Source organism: Austrofundulus limnaeus, unplaced genomic scaffold, assembly GCF_001266775.1.
Source record: "Austrofundulus limnaeus strain Quisiro unplaced genomic scaffold, Austrofundulus_limnaeus-1.0 Scaffold828, whole genome shotgun sequence".
Lineage (NCBI taxonomy): Eukaryota > Metazoa > Chordata > Actinopteri > Cyprinodontiformes > Rivulidae > Austrofundulus > Austrofundulus limnaeus.
The window spans coordinates 21,677-44,208 of NW_013953230.1; the positions used below are offsets into that span (position 1 = coordinate 21,677).

General features: G+C 39.4%; 1 protein-coding gene across 1 annotated transcript in view; it reads right to left on the reverse strand.

Annotated features, from left to right (window-relative positions):
* Nucleotides 1-16,357, reverse strand: part of acsl6 (acyl-CoA synthetase long chain family member 6) — a gene marked incomplete in the record, with an annotated part of 36,987 nt that extends 20,630 nt beyond the window's left edge. Inside the window, 4 exon segments of the mRNA XM_014028902.1 lie at nt 1,598-1,662; nt 2,755-2,869; nt 3,823-4,043; nt 16,000-16,357. Of these exon segments, the coding sequence (XP_013884356.1) occupies nt 1,598-1,662; nt 2,755-2,869; nt 3,823-4,043; nt 16,000-16,045 (447 nt within the window).
* Nucleotides 16,358-22,532: the final 6,175 nt, after the last annotated feature.

A 22,532-nucleotide genomic window follows, 5' to 3' on the forward strand; every position in this document is an offset into this window, starting at 1 on the left:
CTTCAATTCATTCTCAAACAACAACTTAGATATACATTATACAGTTTCATGTTTCTTTAACAAACTTATTTTTATCTTTCTCTTAAACAAACACATTGAACTTTTTATAATCACTTTCCAGAGTATTCCACAATCTTATTCCCTGAACTGAAGTACATCAGTCCTTCAACTTTGTTCAATTCTGGGTTTCACAAACATCTCAATTCCTTTAAGATTATGAGAACTTTCTCTCTTAACAAAATATAACTGGATGTTTAAAGGCAACATTTTTTATGAGCCTTATACATAAGATGCAAAATATTATAATCAACCAACTCATACAATTTTAATAATTTTAATTTACAAAATAATATATTCGAAGGGTGACTGTAATGTTTTCTGGTGATAATTCTTACTGCTCTTTTCTGTAAAATAAAAATAGGATTTGTGATTGTTTTGCATGCTTTACCCCAGACTTCAACACAGTTTACCAAGTGTAGAACAATTATTGTATTATACAATATAAATAGAGCTTTATCATTGAATAACTCCCTTACTTTATACAGTACTCCAACCGATTTAGCTATTTTGTTCTTAAGTAATTCACATGAGCTCTCCATGTCAGCCCTTCATCAATGATAATGCCCAAAAACTTTATCTCACTGACTCTACTAATCTCATCACTATCAACTTTAAATGAAAAATCAGTAGTTTTATTTTTATTACTGAATATCATGTAATTTCTTTTATCCAAGTTTAGCGACAATTTGTTAAGTTTGAACCATGTTTGTATTTTTACAAATTCTATTTGCATCCTTTCCAACATCCATTCAATATCCATATCCAAAACAAAACAAAACAAAACAAAACAAAACAAAAAAAACAAACAAACAAAAGTAGTATCATCAGCAAACAGGACACATTTTAACAACCCTGATACATTTACTAAATCGTTTACATACAAAATAAACAGCTTTGGTCCAAGTATAGAACCCTGAGGAACTTCATATGTGATATTACTGAATTCCGATCTTATGTCATTTATTTGAACAAACCCTTCCTATTTTTCAAATAACTAGTTACCCACTGCTGGTCCTCTAATACCATGTTTATTTAGCTATTTTAATGAGCTTACGAACAAGTTCAGATTTGTTTTGCTATCTGTAATTCTTCCACCCCCTCAGTCTACTCTAAAACTGTATGATGTCACTGATGGTGTGAAGATGGTGCCATTCTTTCATCACTCAAATCAGAGCTCTTTATATACTTGCTGAAAAAAAAAAACTTCCTCATTGCTCTCACACAATATGCTAGATCGTCTCATTTGCTCAGAATGTAAACACTCTGGAAACACCACCTTTTTCTTGTCAGGAGCTGGGTTTTTGTCTTGGTGTTTTACGTTCTGGTTTAATTTGAATTTTCTGTATTTTCTTGTTGTTTTGGGATTGCTTGTGTGTTTCTGTGTGCCATCAAACTTCCCTGCCCCTCATCTCACACTTCATCCATCCATCCATCCATCCATCCATCCATCCATCCATCCATCCATCCATCCATCCATCCATCCATCCATCCATCCATCCATCCCACTTCTTCTTAAAGCTGTGAAAAGGCTACAAACCTCTTTGTAGGACATCCATTTGTAAGGCTGGTTGGGGAGCCGAGAGCCTAAGCAGGGTCCATCACCTTGGGAAGGATCAGAAAACTAAAATGAAACAAATCTTTATCTTTAATATTTTTTTATCAACTTTGCCCAAAAGATGTTTGAAAAGTTAACTTTATGAAACTGAAGAAATGAAGTTAAGACATTAACTTAGGTTCGGGAGCAGGACCACGCCTCTCACCTGCAGCAATCAGTCGTCATCTATTTAAACTCGCCTCACCTGGCGTCTGCCCTTAGCTCGCTGTCTCAACACCCACCCCCTTTCACCCCACTTAAGCCCCTCTGTAAGGTCTCATTGTGTCACCTTCTTCGCTCCCTTCATCCATTCCCTCATCCCTTCCTTCCTTCATCCCTCCCTCGTCCCTTCATCCCTTCCTCGTCCCTTCATCCCTTCATCCCTCCCTCATCCCTTCATCCCTTCATCCCTCCATCCCTTCATCCCTCCCTCATCCCTTCATCCCTCCCTCATCCCTTCATCCCTCCCTCGTCCCTTCATCCCTTCATCCCTCCCTCATCACCTCATCCCTCCCTCATCCCTTCATCCCTCCATCCCTCCCTCATCCCTTCATCCCTCCTTCATCCCTTCATCCCTCCCTCATCCCTTCATCCCTTCATTCCTCCATCCCTTCATCCCTCCTTCATCCCTTCATCCCTCCCTCATCCCTTCATCCCTTCATCCCTCCCTCATCCCTTCATTCCTCCCTCATCCCTTCATCCCTCCCTCATCCCTTCATCCCTTCCTCATCCCTTTATCCTTTCATCCCTCTATATCTGTTTCTTTCTTTCTCCTCCATCCCTACCTCAAACTACCTCCTAATCCATTCCTTTTCAGGTTCCAGCTGGGGTGTCCAAAGCAGGTTCAGGAAAGCATCCTTCCTGGAGACTATGCRCCACTCTGAGTCTTCTCCTCAAGCCTCCTTCGACATACCTCCCCAGACGCCTCATCATTCATCCCACTACCCTTCGACCCCTTCCTTCATCCCCACCACCCTTTGACCCCTTTCCTTCAATAATTTTTTTWAACTCTTACCATGGTGTGGTCCTTGCTAGTGAAATGCATTCGAAGAAAACAGGAAACATAAAACGTCATGATTTTGAGCTGAAATCCAACCCACCAGATATGTGGAGGCCTCGCTGGAAGACCTCATACATGGTCCTGGCATCATCGTGGTAATGAGTCAGCAGTCTGGACGGGTCACCCATCATGGACCTTCGACCTCCACCTTCATGCTGATATATAGAGACAGAGAAAGACAAAACAGAAAATGTTACAGTCATGTGTTGTTGTTTTTTTAATCTGAGGAAGGTTTAGAAATAATTCTCCATCACAAAAGCAGTCCAGAATAAATCAGTAAGATGGAAATAAAAATGTATTGTCCTTGTTTTCCCAAAATGAATGTGTTCCTCTCATGAGTTCGAAGGGGCTAATTAATTCCCCTGAGCTGGACTTTATTACTGCAGAAGCATTCTTTGTTATTTTAGGACTTCATTTTTCACAAAGATGATTATTAGGATTAAAAGATCTTCTAATAATCACAGCACACAAGTATTTTTTAACCAAAATATATTGTGTGGTTTGTGTTTGTTCTTGGAAAGCTTTACTTCACAGTGTTTATGTGGTAAACACATTAGGGTTACACAAAAAGACAAAACCAAACCTTAAACCATTGAGTTTTGTTGGCTACAGCAACAGTCATCTCACAGCTAAAGGCCTGTGGTGCAATGGTGTAAAATGGGGTGTTTGGAGTTTGGTGGTTTAGAGGTACCAAGACTGGACGCCACTGAATCAAATTTCAACCACAAATCACAACTACTGGCTAACCCTGTACAGGTATTGGAGGATAGAAAAAAGACAATCAATATGTCAAAAATTATTCAAAACTGTCATAAAACTGTGTGAAATTGTCTGACAAATAATCATGGGCACTTTGTGAGGTGTCTTTCATGTCTGATTTGCATGAAGTTTGTTAGTTTTGTCAACACAAATCTACAATCAACATTACTGTCATCTTTTAAGTTCTTTTATTTGTTTTATAGTTTTAACATCTAAATTTCAGATTTTTCAGCAGATTTTATCAATGCAATTCAATGCTGAGCTTTCACTTGACATTTTTATCTCCTCTACATGGAGTAGTCGAGGAGTAGTACTGGCAGCAACGGCAGTATGAATGTGGAGGTCTCACCGGTACTTCCTCAGATTGGTGCAGCAGGCTGCAGGGGGGCTTGATGGGGCGAGGTCTGGTGGCAAACCAGTATGCCAGCACAGCGGTCAGGGCGCCGATGCCCACCAACGTGGAGGTTGGCAGGGAGCGGAAAAACTGACCGAGCTCGTCCATCTCCGGTATCCTCAGGCCGCTCATCATTTCCTGGGCCTGCATCTTCTCCATCAGGGTGGAACTCAGTTCTGCAGAAGACACGGGAATGGTGGTGACTTCGGAGGGCAAAGAGTGACAGAGCAGTGTAGTGGGAAATTTTATTTAACTTTCATAAAACATTTTGTTGTGGACATTTTAGTTATAAGAAAAAGTAGAGGCAACCTAAACATGTAGGTAATATGTCCACATTTACCACTTCCTGCAGACTTTAAATCAAATAGCCAGGAAACAGCTTTATTTCAAAWTTTTTTTCCCTTTTGTTGTAACACAGGAAACCAGAACATGCAATTTATACAGAGAATATGGCTTAAAATGCCCACACAGAAAAAAGAAGAAGTAGAAGTAGACGAGGAATGGAAATGGACCAAACCACGGTCTGACACCTGACAGCTGACTGCAATCATCGGCACAATTATTCACGTGAAAATGTCAGAAGTTGCCCACATTTGACTTCCTGAGGAAAAAACAACATTTCCTTTTGAAATACATCATTTAAAAAAGTGATTTACAGCAGAGTAATTCTGTAAAAATGAATTGCACGGGTTGTTTAATGGGTTGTAGCTTGTCATCTGGTCATCAACATGAAAAAGATAAAAAATCAAAGGTTATTGCATTTTGACACTAAACAAAATGCATAATCAGCAAAAGAGGGAAACATTAGGACTCTAAAGATTGGAACTCTTTAAACTTCACAAACTCATATGTAGCTGTCATTTGATGGTTACGGGTGTAAATATAACAAATGTAGTTCTTCACCATTTCTATGTCTGAATGCCCTTATATGGACATGTAGAAACAATGATTGACCTCCCAAATCAAACCTCCTCCTAAAAGTTTTTCTCAGACTTTTTTGTTCTATTTTTTATGATACCATTTGCCTTTTTACACCTGTCCCCTAAAAATACATCAAAGGAGGGGTCTTCCCCTTAATTTATTGTAATTGCTCACAAGAGTGCAACACAACGAACAAACGGTATGACCACAATAAATTATCTTTAGAGATCTGGTTCTGTTTCTCTCTTTCTCTCACACACAAACGTTCATTTAGATAAGGGAGGGGGGGCACATCTCCTACACACCCATCAGGGTTTCCTTCCCACCCCTGAGAAATAAGTCAGAGAAAAACTACTGCAGCTCTCAGCCAGTCAGAATCACTTCCTCTTTCGGTGCCCTACACAAACCAACACTCGAGCAACACACATGTCAAAACCTGAAGAGGGAGATTGGTGTAACTATCAGAGACCGTGGGAATGCAGACTTCCGTGTTGACTTCATGTAAAGTCATGTAAAGGTTTTCTGTTGAACACATGAATCATGGCTGAATGACAGGAAACCAGACTTTTACCAAAACAGACTCAAAATCATCTGTGATGATGCTCGTACAGTAAAGATATTGTTTGGGTGGGTGGAGAACAGTAAAATGTAAACTTAAAAAAAGGGAAACAATTAAGACTTAACAAGTTCTCTTAAGGAGCKACAAAGGGAACTATTTATATCGCTTCATATCTTCAAATGAAGCTGACACCTGAACAGGAAGTGTTCTCTTTTACACATGAAAAAATGACAAAAAAAAAACTTTTTTTTGTCTCAGTTTTTTTTTTCATCTAGCTGCAAGTCTTTTCACACATCCTGAACCTCACAGTAAAGGTTCCAAAATTGTAAAGACTTTTTGTACATTTTTCACGACACATCTCCATTTATAAAACAGAGACCTTTATTTATTTTAAATACACTTATCAAAAACAGGTCATTTGGCAGGTGATTTTTTTCCTCGTCTTAGAAATATGTCAGTTAGCTGCTAAAAGAAATCCACAGATTTCTTTCTGTCATTTCTCATCAACCTCAGTTTTCAGGTCGTTGCATAATTTCCTTACTTTACTTGCCCAAACACCACCTAAACTTGAACCGTCTCACCTCAGCTGAGGCAGAAATGCTGACTAAAAACATCACAGTTTTTATTAGTCGAAAAACAGTACTGTGACCACAGGGCCGCCTTATTTTTTATTTTAACTTCTTTTTTATGGTGTCCATTTCTATACAGTATATATGCAGTTCCAGTAATGCTTATAAGAGCTAGTGTAAATGTTATTTTTCAAATGTGACATGAAACTGATAAAAAAAAAGGTAGAGATGGATTGGGTGATTATTTCCTGAAAGTTTCATTAAATATTGTCCAATGGTTTGTGAGACATTTTGCTAAGTGATCATTTTTATATATATTTTCCCCTCTGCGAGTCAGAGCATCAAAATCATAAAAAGCATCATGTTTGTGCTACATTTGGCAGTTAAAAGTTTTTGTCTGCAGAGTTGATCAAAACCACATAACGTTGTTGGTGTTTAAGAGAAAAAAAAAGGTCAAGCAAAAGAATAGTCTAAATATAGAGACTCCATAACCCAGTGACACTGCTGTGCAGAAAGCTGGAAAAAAAGTGGAGTGGAGCTCATGACAAAAGCATATTTTGTGCACAAATACACAAACATTAACACACACATCAACACAGACGGTAGAGAGGAGTGAACAGAGCCAAGCTGAACCACAGCAGCAATAATAACTCCCTGGTGTTATTCTTTTTTTCTCTGCTAATTAGTTTGTGATGGTGTGTGAGTTTGTAAATTGCACTCTCATTGTTGACCAGGATTTACCAATTATAGGTTTGTCGATCTGTTGTGTAATGCTTTTAGGCACATTTCTGATTGTAAAAACTATATTTAATCATTTTAAGGCAAAGCTTCTGAAAGTTTGGTAAATTTAGATGATTTACGTACTATTTTCTAAAACTACTTGTAGATTAAAAAGCTCAATTTGACTCCTGAGGATCATTTTTTGTTTATGGTCCAAACWGGCKGCTAGGCAGGGATTAATACACACATGGATACACCACTCAGCCAGAACATTATGACTACATACCTAATAGCCTATAAATAAATCTCCCTGCCACCAGAAAAGTTTAARAGCCACATCTCTGGGGAATTGTGTTGACACCATGGCACTAAGCAGTTTGTAGTAGGTATTTTAAAACCTGCCACTACGAATTTGACTTTTTTTTTCTGTTTTTTTCCCATAAATTTGAGACTGGACTTATACAGTTAATGTATCTGGAAAAAAAATGGAAGCCAAACTAAAATGTCAAATCACCAAATAGCTGAAACATTAAAACAAGCCCTCCTGTACATCCATTTGATTGATTATATTCACAATAGGTGCCTTTCTAATGAGAGAAAATGTTTTTTTTACTTGGTAATAATTATATTATCATAGCTGACGGCTGGATGTAATATGATAATTCAATTCAAGTCAAAAATACTTTACTGATCCCAAAGGGAAACATGAAATATTGAAAATATTGGTATAAACTTTGCATTTGAGATTTATGTGCCTAATCCCTTCAATAGAAGGAAAACTCCACAAAACAATAAACTGTTTTCTTTAAAACGACTTGATAAATATTTAAAAGTTGTGCTTGATTTAGGAAACCTGATGATGATTGTCACAGACGCACCAAAATATATTTGTGGACTAATCCGCCTATCATTCTTTTCTGGACACCCACTCTCTGCACCTGTCTGAAACCCTCGTGTGGAGCTCCCAGGGTTACAGAAAACCACAAATAATTCATCACAGATTTACCAGAGCCACATCTGCCTTTCGAGAAACAGCTTGGCAGCAGCAGGATGCTCAAAATGGCCTGCAAAAAAGGATGTAGAAACTGAACTTCCCCTCATTATTTCTGCTTCTCTTTGTTTTACTTGTCTATATAATTTGACTGCAAGTTTATTTGATACTGTAGAATAAAAATTTATGTCTGGAAGATCTAAACTTTTAAAAATCACTGCCTTCTGACAAATACTGAAATAATAAACACAATTTTAACATTATATTGAAGGACTGCATATCACCTCCACCTTTACTCTTTACAGAGTTGTAAAATAAGATAATCTTGTCTTGAAAAACCGCAGAGTTGAAGTTATTTTGGTCAGATTTTGAACACAATAGCATTTATGGCTGTAGATAAAAAGAAAACTATCATACGTTTTGTGTGATGAACAAATCAATTTAAAAAAATGAAACAAAGGGTGCTGTAAAGGCAGAGAGTTCAGCAAAAAAGTTCAAAATGTGGGGTTTCAAATGCACAACAAAGACCATCATCTAAATCTGATAAATGGTGAAAACAGCTTGTTTATGCTGAGAGGAAATGAGGAGAACGGTTCAGGAATGATAAATGGAAGTCTGAATTCTAGTATGCAGACAGAAAATGGTACTCATTTAAAACAACACCAACAAACAGAACAACAAACTTTATWTGTTGATAAGTGTGTTTTGGTTGAGTTYTTATGACCCCCGCATGCGAAGCGTTAGCGGMAGTCATATTGTTTTTGTACTGTTTATTTACTTTTTTCTCCGGAGATTTTTGGTCAACCGTAGCACAAAAACGGCTGCATRGATCAACATGAAATTTGGCAGGGCTGTAGTTGAGTCTGACTTACATTGCGCCAAACAACGGTTTTATGATAGACCCCATATTTGAGGAGGGGGCTCCTTTCAAAGTGGGGGTGTCAGGACATGCAAAAATGCTTATAACTCAGAAATTGTTCAACATAGAAGCTTCAGATTTCTTTTGTTGTTTAGCTCTGATGAAGCTCTATCCATCAAGCCCACCAATCAGTGCCCCCCACACCCCTGGACCCCCAATTTATCTGAAAAAGGGGTATCTGGACATACAAAAACGGTTATTGCTCAAAAACTATTAAACGTAGGAGCTTCCGATTTTCTGTTTGTTTAGCTCTGATGAGGTGCTATCCATCAGGTCAAGCAATGTCCCCCCCCAAAAAAAGACCCCTCCCAAGCCATTACAACTTTGGAATGCACCTAGTAGCATGTTATTAATTAGGAATAAAGACTTCTGAGTTCTGGTGCATTTGTGCGTGCGGGGGTCATTATGTTACCGCTATGCAGTATCTAGTTATTTTTTGTGACAGTTTCTGGTTTAGTTTCCTTCCTTGCTTTATCATGTCCTTTGTTCTATACCAGGGGTGCTCAAACATTTTCCCTGAGAGGGCCAAAATTAAAATCAGTCTGAGGGCTGTGGGCCAAATGCAATAATATAAGAAATGCAAAAACTTAAGTAAAGTTGTTTTATTTTTCATGATKAAGKTAGCAGCCASTGTGGTTGCCCACATTCTTTAGTTTTTTTTTCAGCCCATGGACATGGAGAAAATTCAACATATACTCAGGCACCAAAGGCTCATGGGACTTTTCATAATTTAAAATTTGAATGAATGTGGRCTTATAAGGTGTGCAAATCTATATACGGGCTTAAATCTACTCTAAATGTCTCTTGTAGTTACTTGTATTTTATATTTAATCTTAACATAATTGCAATCTAGTAACCAGGACAACTGCTGGTGGGCCAAATCAAATGGCTTGGCGGGCCAATTTTGGCCCCCGGGCCCCACACTGGGCACCTCTCTTCAATACTTTAGAGTTTATTTTGTTTTGCCTCAGTCTTCTTATTGTTTTCTTTTACTCCTGTGTTTAGTWACCTGTTTTCATTTTCTCATGCACGATCCAGTTCATTGATGAGTTCCAGCTCTTGCCCCGCCCACTCTCACCTGAGCCTCATTGTCTTCCCCCCAYGTATTTGTCATCTTCAGTTCATTAGTCTCTTTTTAAATACCTTCTCATTTGGTTCATTCAGTTTGTACACTGCATGGTGAGCCTTTTATGTTTGTTTCCTTTGAGTTTTTGCTTGTGATCATTATTGCTGCCTCCTCAGGCTTTTGTTTTATGGTTAATAAATGAGTTGATTAATTTTAGCCTTTGAGTTGCCCTGAGTCTTGGTTTTGCATTAGGTTTTGTATTTACCCTCACACATAATATATTTTATTATGTCACAGGGCTGGTGAACAGCACTCGTGGATGAGTCTCCAGAACGTCTTGAGACTTTTGCAGAGTTCTCAACTTACTCATGTGTGTCACAGAAGTCGCTTGAGTTCATAGGACATGTTAAAAAAAGTGTTTCTCTCAAAATACTCACGCTGTGGTCATGGGGGGCTTGTCTCAAATGTGCAAGAGCTGCTTTGACACAAGAACAAGAGCATGTACCTTGAAAACCTTGGTACAGGTCAAAACCCATGCTGATTCTAATCTACATCTCCTCCTTTTAAACATGTATTCTAGTAGATTAAACCATAGATGTGGGGGTGGTTGCCATGGTGGGTACAAATTAGGGTGCACAGCCAAGAATTCAGTTTTGCAAGCTGTGCACACAAAACTCAAAAACTGGCTGCTCAACATGCAGACACATGGTTTAATGGACATTTGGTCACAGCAGAGTTTAGTGAGACTGCAGCTGAAAATTCACATATTTTCTTCTAAATTTGACAGAATTTTTTWAAATCAAATAGTCTCCCAGTTGCAGCTCATTCAGGTACGTTTAGCTGAGGTGAAGGTACATCACCCCCCAAAACATGCAGAAAAGGTTGCCTTCAGGCCCAAGCCGCCCTTGAAAAAGAGAACTGAGATCTCAATGGGACTTGCCTAGTTAAAGCATGGTGAATAAAATAAAAATAATTTGTATAATCAAAGGAGACTCTCCAGCCCTCTGTCCTGTAATAACCTCCAAGGCAAACCACAGGGACTCATAGAAACAATCATATCCACAAGTTTAAGTCCACCCCTGGTGTCTGTAACACAGATTGTTGCTTCAGCTGGGGTGACAAAACCCAGCAGGCCAGCAGCATTCCTTATTAGCAATAAACCTAACAACCTCTTTTTTGATTTAGAACTCTAGGAACTGACAAATCAACCCATGATGCAAACAAACCATCTTTATTTGCCCACCTTCTTTGCTTTGTTTGCTCAGAGATGGTGGACTTGAATTCAAAGAACAGTTTTGTTTTTGCTCCAGATCTCAATGGGATATAATCACAGAGGGGGACTAAAACCAAGCTGAGGGGTTGGAGGATCAGTCTGGACACATCCACACCTGTCCCCAAATAGCTGGTGCCAGTTTACTTACTTTTCACTTCCTGACTGCACAGCTTTTCTGCTCATCTTGTCGTGTGGCTGGAAAGCTGCTTTCCTCATTGGCCACAACTGAGAGCCAGCGAGACATAAAAGGGACCGGTGTAAAAATAACAMCAAAACGTTGAGAGCTGAGAGCTGGAGCTGTTTTGCTGATTTGGCATAATTTTATGCAATGRCATGATGTCGCGCTCAGAGAATATGTTGTGTCTCAGCTATGACCACATTAAACCTTAGCTTCATGTTTGTCAGACTGGCTGAGTTATAACCGTTTGGCTCTGGTGGCCATCTCGAATCTGGTTGAACCCAAAGGTTAATCAGTTCTAGATGGGCTCAGCAAAAGCCTGACAATTGCACAGTCAGACTCAGCTCTGATGGGAGCATAGTGTAGTATTAAGTATCTGCTCACATGTGTATGTGTGTACAAAAAGTGAAATATTTGAACTTTCCACACATGCTTAATGAGACAACCTTTTAAGTTCCCAAATTAAATGTTTCACAGAGAAGTGCAAGTAATTCAGATATTTATGGTTTTAAKGTTTTAAAAAAATCATTCAAATACACAGATAAATAGTTTATTTGAGAACTTGTAAAATGTCGAATCAGTAATGACTGGAAAAAGAGGTTTTAGGTAAGAAACGTAGCAGCAATGGCCCTTCTCGTCATTTCACCTTGATCTTTCTTTTCCTCTCATGGAGAATGGACTTAGTGAAGATTTGTTTCTGTGTGCTAGCACTGGAAAGGTGAAATCTTGTGAATGGGTCAGACACACTTCTTGTGCCCTCTGAGGKTTAAAGTGGAGAAAACTCAACCTTTCCTCCTCAAGTCCCGCCCCCCTGTCGGCTCATCCGAGATCCCCAACCAATGAGGAGAGTCCAGCGTGGGGAGATTAGAGCCTATTAGCACAAAGGCAGATGACCACCAGTAACCTCACTACAGCGCTCTATTTATACATTATTCATTTAAACACATCTCATTTTTCTCTTGTTTACAAAGTATTTTCTTTTGGTTTTACAGCTTTACTTGCATCTGGACTTCTTGACCCTTTTGATCAATTGCAGGTAATCAACCTTGCACCAGTTTAAACCATCACTGATCACTTGCAGTGATAGAGAAGTCTCTAGGGCTCAGAGCACAATCATTTCCAGTCCTTATCTTTCAGGGATAATCATATCCGAGACATCCTCTCTGCATCCCCAAAAAAAGCCCACTCACTCCTCACCTGAGATGCAGCACCACAAGGTGGAACTGCAGTCATCCATCATAAAAATAAAATTAGTGAACAATACAAACAGCAGAAATAGGAACACTAAGGAGATATTCAGCTGCAGATACTGCATGGACACTAAAACTCAGAGCAAACAAACCAAAATGAAGCGAAGCAAAAAATAAAATAAAAAAATAATAACTGCAGTGCAGATACAGTTAAAGTGTCTGTGGTTTAAGCAGCAGCACTTACAGAGGTGTCCAGCAAGCTGATGAGATGCAGTGTGTGCATGTGCACAAGGATGTGTGGTGCGACAAACGGGGGCATCGGGCGGACATCACGCCACCTGGTGCAAACTAGTGATTACCTTCCCACTGGCACCGGCTAGATTAAAGCTGAGGCAAGCAGGAGGAGGGCAAAGCGAGATCAGCCTAGTTTGGGCCTCGCTGGCTTCCGTATCACACCACTGAGCTCGACAAACGCTGCATGCACTCACCACACCTCTTCCTCCTGCCCTCCCTCCCTCCACCTATCTATTTCTGACACTGAATACGCAGACTCTCCCTCTCCTTCACGACACAATAAATGATACGCAGGCACACATTAGCTAGCATGCAGGGGCAAGAGAATGCACACGTGTCTTCAGGCCCACACGATGCAAGTATGCTCTTGTGCTCAGACCTTTGCTTTGACGTTTAAACAAACTGCAGAGAGCCACATCAATTGTCGTTGGCTTGATTTGACTGTCAAAGCAGAGGAAYAAGAAAGCTTGAAAATCTTAATCAGGTGGTTAGCATTCTGGTTTTTTGTGTGATTCTGAGATTTACATCTTAAACTCGCTCACACACTGAATATTTATGAACCTAACTTCACTTAAAATTCACAAGAAGTTAAATGTCTATATTTTACTGCTGGTTCATTTTTCTTCCTTATTGCATTAGATGATAAAGAAAACATGACCATTTTATAAAAATGACTAAAAATTTTTGTTTTTGCTGCAGACATTAGGTGTTGTGAATGTTTAGCTTCAAACAAATTCACGGGACTAAAATGGAAAATCTGAACATATTTAAAACTTTTTAAAGCCTAACGTTAAGATGATCAAATTTAGCACTTTTCAAGACTCTGCAGAAACCCTGTTTTAAAATTAAACCATCCCAAAATGATAAAATGAAAGATTTTCCTTCACAATTACACTTGACCTAAGCAGGCACAACATTGTTCTCTGAGAGAGACACTTAAGGAGATCTGGTCAGCACTTTAGGCATCTTGCAGGATGAGGAAGAGTATGCAAAGAATGCTGACACAGCAATTAGCCTCTCAGAATATCTGCAGCCCTAACGTGTATCAATATTATTAAGTCTAACAGATTCCTCAATTTTAGGAGGTTGTAATTAAAAATAAAAATATATAAATGTAGTAAACTCTATTGGTGTGACTCTTGCGTCAGCATTTGCATGACTAATTCTTACAGGAAGAGCAGTCCCAGCAAGAAAAAGCTGATGAATTTTCAGGTTGACTGACCCCCTACTTCCTTTTTGGAGCTTTTATTCTGGCAGGCATGAACACTGAACATGTATTGGTTGTTTTCTTCAAAAATGAACACCTACCTTTATGGCTTTAATTAAATATTGAGGGAGGAAAAAGAATAGGTTTACATGCTGTTGTGCACTAAATGAATTATTGAAACTGGGCAGCAGCAGGGTGCTGGGAAGTGAAGACAGGTGAAAAGTGTCACGATTCCTCTCTGGTCAGCTTCACTTCTGGGTTCAGTTTTCAGCCAAACAATGAATGTCGAAACCAGCATTGTTTAAATGAGCCAAGRCATTGAATATGTGGTTTATATTGATGCCTATTTATTGTTATCACCCATCACTAAAAGGTAATGATGTTATTGTGTAGTTTTTCTGTTGTGTTAGCAYAAATATCTCACAAACCAATTGAAACTTCCAGAAGGTAATCATTTTATATACATCTACACCTGACTGCCTTTTGAAGTCAGCTCCATTAAAGATGGCCGCCACAGCTAAGTGCCCACAGCAGACACAAAAATGTCCACAACTCAGTCAGTTTTACAGATATTTATCTGAAGTTTGGTGTGGTAGTATTTGAGTCATCCCCAACACATAATCTGAGCACTAACTGATGGCTTGAGATATGTTTTAAAACACTTTACCATTCACTTATACAGTCAAATGTGTCTGTCTGTTAGCAYAATATCTCTTAAACTACGAGCTGGATTTTAATGAAACTCCCAGACAGTAGTCATTGYATGTACTTTTGTGACTCTTTAAAATTTGGAGTCAATCCCAGTCAAGATGYCTGCCACAGCAAACCAAATTTAARCAACATAACTGGGCTACTTCAAGCAAGATCTTGCACTAATATTATACAAGCTCATGCATTGTGTCGAGCCTTCAAAGTTTCACCAAAACTGTAATAATTTTGTCTTTTGATTGMGAAATGATTAAAACATGTAAGTCGTCAGGCAATATCCATGCTCTCTGAAGACTGAGGATTTCATTTTATTAATATCTGTCACTTAGCAACAGCTGCTGTAAGCCTGTCAATAGAATGACCTTAAAACACAGTTAGTAATTACCCATTGTGACAAAGTCTGCAATAAAAACCTGCAAATTATTTTACAATGCACTGTAAAAACAGCAATAACCTACACTTAATTTGTCTTATCAATTGTCCCAAACGCCTCAAATGCTGTAAAACAGCCTGAAAGGTTTGTAATAGTTTAAAATAGGTTAATTCTTATCAGGCATAGAGGGCAACAACTGCTCTTTTTCTTCTGCTCAGCATCTAAAAACGTTTGCATGGTGTGTGTGAACCGGGGGTGGGGGCTGGTGGTCTCCAGTTTTGCCGGTGTGGGCCCACCGGATTTCAGCACCCCATAGCTCCTGGACAGCTCCATCCAATCAGCCGCGAGCGTTCTAAACGCGTCATCCTTCCTCATCCTTCCTCGTTCTCCCTCCCTTCATCACCGAAGCATGGCGGAGGACATGTGNCATTTTAGCCAGCTTTCAGTCACAGTCGCGTTATATTTAGATTTATATATGATTAAGGGGGGTTGAAGTGACTGTACATAACGCATTGCAGCAGATCAGTGCGGTTTGTGAGAGATGAGAACCTTTTGAAATGACGTCTGTCCGGTTCCTTTACGCACAATGTCACACGACCTTAGCAGCTGGCAGGCCTACAGCGTTTATGCAATATGGCTCACGATGTTAATAAAACCTTTGCTTTAATATATGAACCTCAATTTAACTTGACTTTGAAACGGTGAAAAAAAACAAATGAACCCCTCAGCTTGAGGTTTCAGCCGCATGGTGACCTGTCCATCCATCCCCCATCATGCACCTGATTAAAGGCAGCAAACCTGACAACATGGACGGACACTGCCCGGTTTGTCCAGGAGGTTTGGGCGTGTTATTTCAACCCGTTTAACGTGATATTAAGTCTCTTTTTTTAATGTCCAAACACGCGCTGCTTCAAAAACACCTACAATACCGTAGATGCGCCGATGCTCCATCATTAAACCAATCCATCCAGTTTTGGTGAAGCAATGAAAGCTGATGCGCTTGCAAAATGAAAAAGCCGGAGAAGCCGGCAGTGAACGCCACACAATGAGCCTCACAACCACCGAGAGGCAGGTGCATCCCCTTATTTAGTAGCAGCCGCGTGCGCGCAGAAATATCCCCCGCCGAATGAATGAAAACCGCCCGAAGAGATGCGTCGAACTCACCTAAAATGATCCAGAGTGAGCCAGAGACCAACACGAATGCGAGCATGTCTGTCTCATGGAGTCAGGTGTCCCCGGTGCAGGAGCGGCTCAGGACTGCAGCATCGACTGCAGCGGGCAGGTCTCCGGCAATCTGGGGAGATTAAGGAGGGAGGAGGAGGAGGGGAGGGAGCGCGAGCTAGAGACAATATATCTGAGACAGGCKGTGGGGGGTCAGGTCAGGGGATGGAGAGGTCCAGCAGCTCTCACTGGGAGGATTCTGCCGACAAAAAGCATGTTGAGAGAAATAACAAGGATGGAAAAAGAAATAAATAAGCGCAAGCAAGCGTTTGGAGCATCCTTCCTCCTGCGGCTTTTCCTCCTTCACCCAATTGGCTGATGCGCAATGTTACAGCGACTCTGTGACATTTAGAGYTCTGCAGGACGCCAAGGTTACTGTGGGGTGCAAGAATATGTGAACTTATCAATTAAACGTTAATTATTTTTCAACTGACCTCAACATAACCACTGTAGCTTTAATAATAAGAGGTTATGTTTTGATTTCTGTTTTTAAAAGCAGCTCTTAAGCAAAGTCTGTGTGCGGATATTTTTACATTTTCACTTTTATTTATTTTTTATTTTTTTGATATTGCTTTATTTAATGGGGGTTGGTTGGTAAATCACGCCATCCCTCCAGCTGAGCACGCTGGCTGTGACGGAATAACGTTGCATCAGAGTCACGTGGTCCATAATAGGACACGCCCCGTGAACTAAAGTAACCTTGAGAAAGGCTGACACAGACACAGAATGGGGGAGTGACATGACGAGACTTATGGAAGGCAGGAAATAAAATCATTTTCAAATGACGGAAGCCTCGTGTGAAACATGCAACAATGCATTCAAAATGCAGCTGCTGTAGCTTTTTTATACCTCTTTTCAACAGAAATTGTCCAATAAAAAAAGTGCTGAACTATGATTCATGTTCTTGTCTTTTTTTACTGAGTCATAACTGACCCTAAAATAGGTCACTGGTAAAAGAGCAGTAATCTCTTTAATTTAGTGCACCTCCCTGTTTTTTATCACTTTGCAGAAAAAAACCCAGGACACACAAAAAAACAAACTAGCACACTAAACAAACAGCTAAACCTTTCATTCATGCATGGTGAGTGACAGGGAAACAGTCAACCAGACACAAACAGGACAGCCAATTAGCCTACTGTACCTGTGCTTTTATCTCACTTAAGTTAGTCAATTTTTAATCAAGTTATCTGTGTCTGCAGGACTGTAGCTGAGTGAATGTGGAGGCACAAAAAAGCCTAAGCCTGTCTTCAGAAAAACAGATATTCTATAAACAAGTTATAGAATAATATGTAAGCATAAAAGTAGAAATGATGTTCATTTGGGAGGTTTGGGTTAAACACAGCCTAAGCCAGAACAAAGTGGACCACTCCACAGGATTTTAAAGGCAAAACAACATAGCCACATTCCCCTTACCAAAAAGTAATATATGCAGGTATTCMTTAAGTATACTAATTTAAAACTAAAAATATGAGTCTACTTCATGTTTACTTTTTAGGTACTTATCTGAAATATATTTAATCAAGTTTATCACACTATTTGGCTTGTACTAAAATATATTAAAAGTCTAAGTATTCTTAGTCTATACTTATGTTTAAACTTTTGGTCAAGATAAACTTAATTTGTAGTACACTGAATTTTCACACAGATTGGTTTATTTATAATATATTTCAAGATATCCTGTCCTTGTCAGTTTTTGGAACAAATGCAACAATGAAAACTTCAAGCAAGCTGCTGCAAAGAAGATTTGAACAGTTTAACAATTTGCACACACTGCATGCCAAGGTRAGAGTGAGTTTTAATTTGACTGGAATATTTGGTTGAGTCACAAAAAATACCTTCGTCACATTTTTCCACTTTTTTTAAATAAAAGTAGAGGTATAACTATAAGGTATTTTGGAGTGTACAGGAAAATGTGGGGTGGCATGGTGGCTCAGTTGGTGTTGGTAGAACTGATTCCTCTCAGCAAGAAGGTCGCTAGATCAAATCCGTCCTGGCGACTTTTCTGGGTAGAGTTGCATGTTTTCTCCTGGTACTCTGGCATCAAACATGACTATTAGGTTAATTGGTAACAATGTAAGAGTGAATGGTTATCTGTCTTGTTTGTGTCTTTGTGATGGACTTGTGACATGTCCAGAGTGTACCCCACCCCTCACACAGTGACTGCTGGATATGGGCACAGGTGACCCTGATAGGAAGAAGCGAGAATGGATGATGAATGGAAAATACATTTTTTACACTAAATACTGAGCCGTTGGTCGCTCAGTTGGTAGAGCTGATGCCTCTCAGCAAGAAGGTCGCTGGATCAAATCCCGTCCCGGGGATCTTTCTGGGTAGAGTTTGCATGTTCTCTCCGTAAATGCGTGGGTTCTCTCCGGGCACTCCGGCTTCCTCCCACAGACCAAAAACATGACTGTAAGTTAATTGGTAACTGTAAATTGTCCCTAGGTGTGAGTGAATGGTTGTTTGTCTCGTTTGTCTCTATGTGTGGCCCTGTGATGGACTTGCGACCTGTCCAGGGTGTACCCCGCCTRTTGCAGTGTGACTGCTGGATGTGAGCACAAGTGACCCCCGTGACCCTGAAAGAAATAAGCGGGCATAGATAATTGATGGATGGATGAATAGTGAACTACAAATGTAACAGCAAACCTAAATTGTTACTTTCAGTATACTTAAAAGTGTACTTTTTTAAACTAGTAAATTGCACTATAAGTTTACTTTTAGTAAACTGTTAGTATACCTACAAGAGTACTTTCACAAACMTAATGGGTCAATTTAGTCCCAAGAAGTATACTTGTTAGTAAACTGCTACTTATATCAGTGTACTTGGTAAACAAAAGTACATTCAGCATAATACACTTTTATATATTTTAGTATACTTATTAATATGTACTTAAAGTATAAATTTTTTTGGTAAAGGTTATTTTGGATGAGAACATGTTTTTTAAGTTTTGTTTTAACTAGTGCATTTTAAATCATGGCAAATTTGGCCTGCTAAAACAAAAAGATGCATCCTCCAGCCCCCACACACTATGTCCCCCCTGACCTTGACTGCACCAAGACATGTTCATTAACATCACAAACAGGAGTGAAGACAAGGCACAACCTTGGGAAGTCCAACACCTGCCCTGAACAAGTCTAAATTATTCTCACACTGATTCCATCCAGTCTCTGTTGTGCCGATGGCCCTCAGTGGACCCRATCCTCCTTTCAAAAAACATTGGACTGTCAAATTCCCATGGCCTCAACTGATGACTTCTTCCCAGCAATGCATTTTACAATTTTTTACTCATTAACCAAGTTTTTCCTTGTTTATCAAGCCATTTGGCAAGCCGTTCTAATGAGACACTCTGTGTAAACGTGTGCACCCATGCAGTCATTGTAAAATGTTAAAGCAAACGTTGATTTTATGACAGATCAACGGCATTGAGTCTTGTTTGTTTTTAATTTTAGATGGAAGCTTACAACAAGCTATTGGTCTCAACAAGAAAAGAAGGTAAAGTTACCTCAACAAAACACAAACAGAAGAAAAAGGAGAAATAAAAAAGAAATGGAATAAGTTTAGCTTTTGAAAAATCAATTTTTTTTAGGATTTTATTCGGAACTCTATTTCGCTTGGGTAATGTTTACTCGGTTTTTTCTGAACTGACAAGTGGTAAATGCAGGAATGGGCAACTTAAATGATGGAAAGGCCACATTTTTTTTGTTGATACTACCAGAGGGCAACATAGGGCTGCACACTTACCCATATGTAATTAAACTACAGTATAAAAATGTTTATCTATGTTTATTAAACTAATACACAGTCAAGGATGCTACTTCAGGTCTATCATGGTGTGTGTGTGTGTGTGTGTGTGTGTGTGTGTGTGTGTGTGTGTGTGTGTGTGTGTGTGTGTGTGTGTGTGGGGGGGGGGGTTGTGCTCTAAAACCCTGCATGTAATTTTTAGCAATTATGCTTAAACTTACATATATCAGGTAGTTACCTAAAGACAAGTTGCATCAGGTAATATTGTGTTTGAGCAAATGATGTAATTTTGTAGGTGGTGGTGGTGGGGGCGGGTATTTTGATTTGATCAGATTATTATGTGGGTCATAACCCCCCTTAACCCCCTGCAAATTACACCTATGCATAGAGAATCAGAATCAGAATCACCTTTATTGTCATAATAATTTGCATTAAAATGAAATTGGGTTTACTGCTCCAAAGGTGCTTGTTTTTTAGACACAATAAAATAACTTTAGGACAGTAGACAATATAATAAAATAGACAAATTAAAATCAAATAAAGACAAAAATGTGCACTATCCAAAAAAAGAGAAATCAAAGAGTTTCTGTATATAGAAATGAAGAACGGGGATTTTACAGTATATTTTTCTACATTGCTTGTAATATTGCATATTAGAGATGTTCTTGAGAACATTTCACTTGAGATATATTGCACACATGCTGTATTGCACATGGGTTGAAAGACTGAATGTTTGCTGCCATTTTTTATTTTTATTTTTTTGTGCAGTCCCGGTTCAATCCCAGATTTTATTGTTCAGTTTATTGCTCTGATGGCTCTTGGGAAGAAGCTGTTTCKGAGCTAATTTGTCTGGGTTTTGTGTAACCCATACCATCGGCCCGAGGGTAGCAGGTTAAACAGGTGGTTGCTGGGGTGGGATGGGTCCTTGATGATCTTGTAGCTCTGCTTAGGTAGCAAGAGGTGGCAATGTCCTCCAGACTGGGCAGAGAGCAGTCAGTGATCCGCTGGGCAGTGTTGATCACCCTCTGCAGCGCTTTTCTGTCTGCTGCTGAGCATCCCTCGTACCATGCTGTGATGCCGTATGCGAGGATGCTCTCACTGGTGACTCTGTGGAACAGCACCAGCAGTATCTCCTCCAGCTTGTTTCTCCTGAGTACTCTCAGGAAGTGGAGACGCTGCAGAGCGTTCTTCACCACCATTGTTGTATTTGCAGACCAAGAGAGGCTGTCCATGATCGGCATGCCCAGGAACCTGATGGAGCTGACCCTTTCCACACTGACTCCATTTATGTGAAGTGGTGTTGGTTCAGCCCTGCTCTTCCTGAAGTCCAGAATTATTTCTTTTGTATTTGTGGTGTTTAGTTGGTTGTTTGCAGAGCACCACCATGTCAGTCTGTTTTCCTCATCTCTGTGCAGTAACTTAACAAATATGAACACTAAACAAGCAAAGTGCTGAAGTGCAACATAAGACACCTTGAGTCAGACTTCTGTGTGGTTGTGGTAAAAAGTGTGTTATTTATGTACTTGGGACATCAGTAAAKCTCCCATATTTAGCTTTGTGCYWGGTGTTGTTATATTAAAATCCTTTATGACWGCGTCTTTACGCAGACAAAACACACAGGTTTGCCTTGAAGTTCTGTGAATAGATYAAAGCAGATTTTAGATTTTAGGTAATGGTTCACTACCTGAACTGGGCTGATGGGGGTGCTAAACTRTGCTAATAACACTAGAAAACATGTTAGGGGAAACACTTCCTGTGTGTAACTCATCCAACGTTTTGTTTGCCTTCTGCTTTTTACTCCACCTCTGTGACCTAACTCCAATCCAGAGATTCTTTCATGCTCTTTGTGTTTCTTGAAAGGCATAAAGTGGGAAAAAGGGATGATAAAGTCAACTTAATTATGAAACAAAAGTTTATTTTTCAGAAAATTAGAAAAAAACAAAATGTGCCAAGGTGATAAAATGTGYTTTAAATCACCCTCAGTTTTTATAWTGYMTTTCCTCAGCAAACTTAAAWMTGTTGCAAATTGCAAATGACATCTATTATTATGATAAGTATTTTAAACCAAAACAGCACATACGTTCTTAACAGGTGATTTCTAATCACTGRATTCTTAAAGCAAGTTTTACTGAATTGTCACAGAAATAAAATGCTGAGTTTCAACATAAATACATTAGCCGGGATGTTTTTGTCCTGAAAAATCACTGTTTGCAGTTCTACACCTGCATGGTGGCCACACTGTAACTGCCAGGCTCATGCCTGAGGGCTTTGACTTGATCCAGCCAGTGTCAGTGAGCTGTCAAAGCAGATGGCCCAGGGGGAGATTGGATGCTCAAGCAGCTTTCCTCATCCCAAAGCCTCAATTTACTGTTTCATCCCTMCAGGTGGCCTAAATATTCAGATTAATTGACACTGTGTGCGTCACAAGCAATGCATTTTACAGAAATTCATCAGTGCAAGCTGAAACACTCGTGTTTGTAAATGAGAATTGCTTCTCAAACATTTTACCTGGCAAAATAGAGGCCAAAAAAAAAAAAACAAATACTTCAGTGAAAAGTTAGGAATAGTGTGGGACATATGTGTGCAAGTTTGCTTTAAATGAGAACACATGATTTAACCCTAAAGGTTAGCCTATACGATTTTTTAAAGAACATTTAAGACAAATACAATTTGACCAAGATGAAGACAAAAGAACTGAAAACAACAAACTCCATATTAAAGACAATCTAATAAT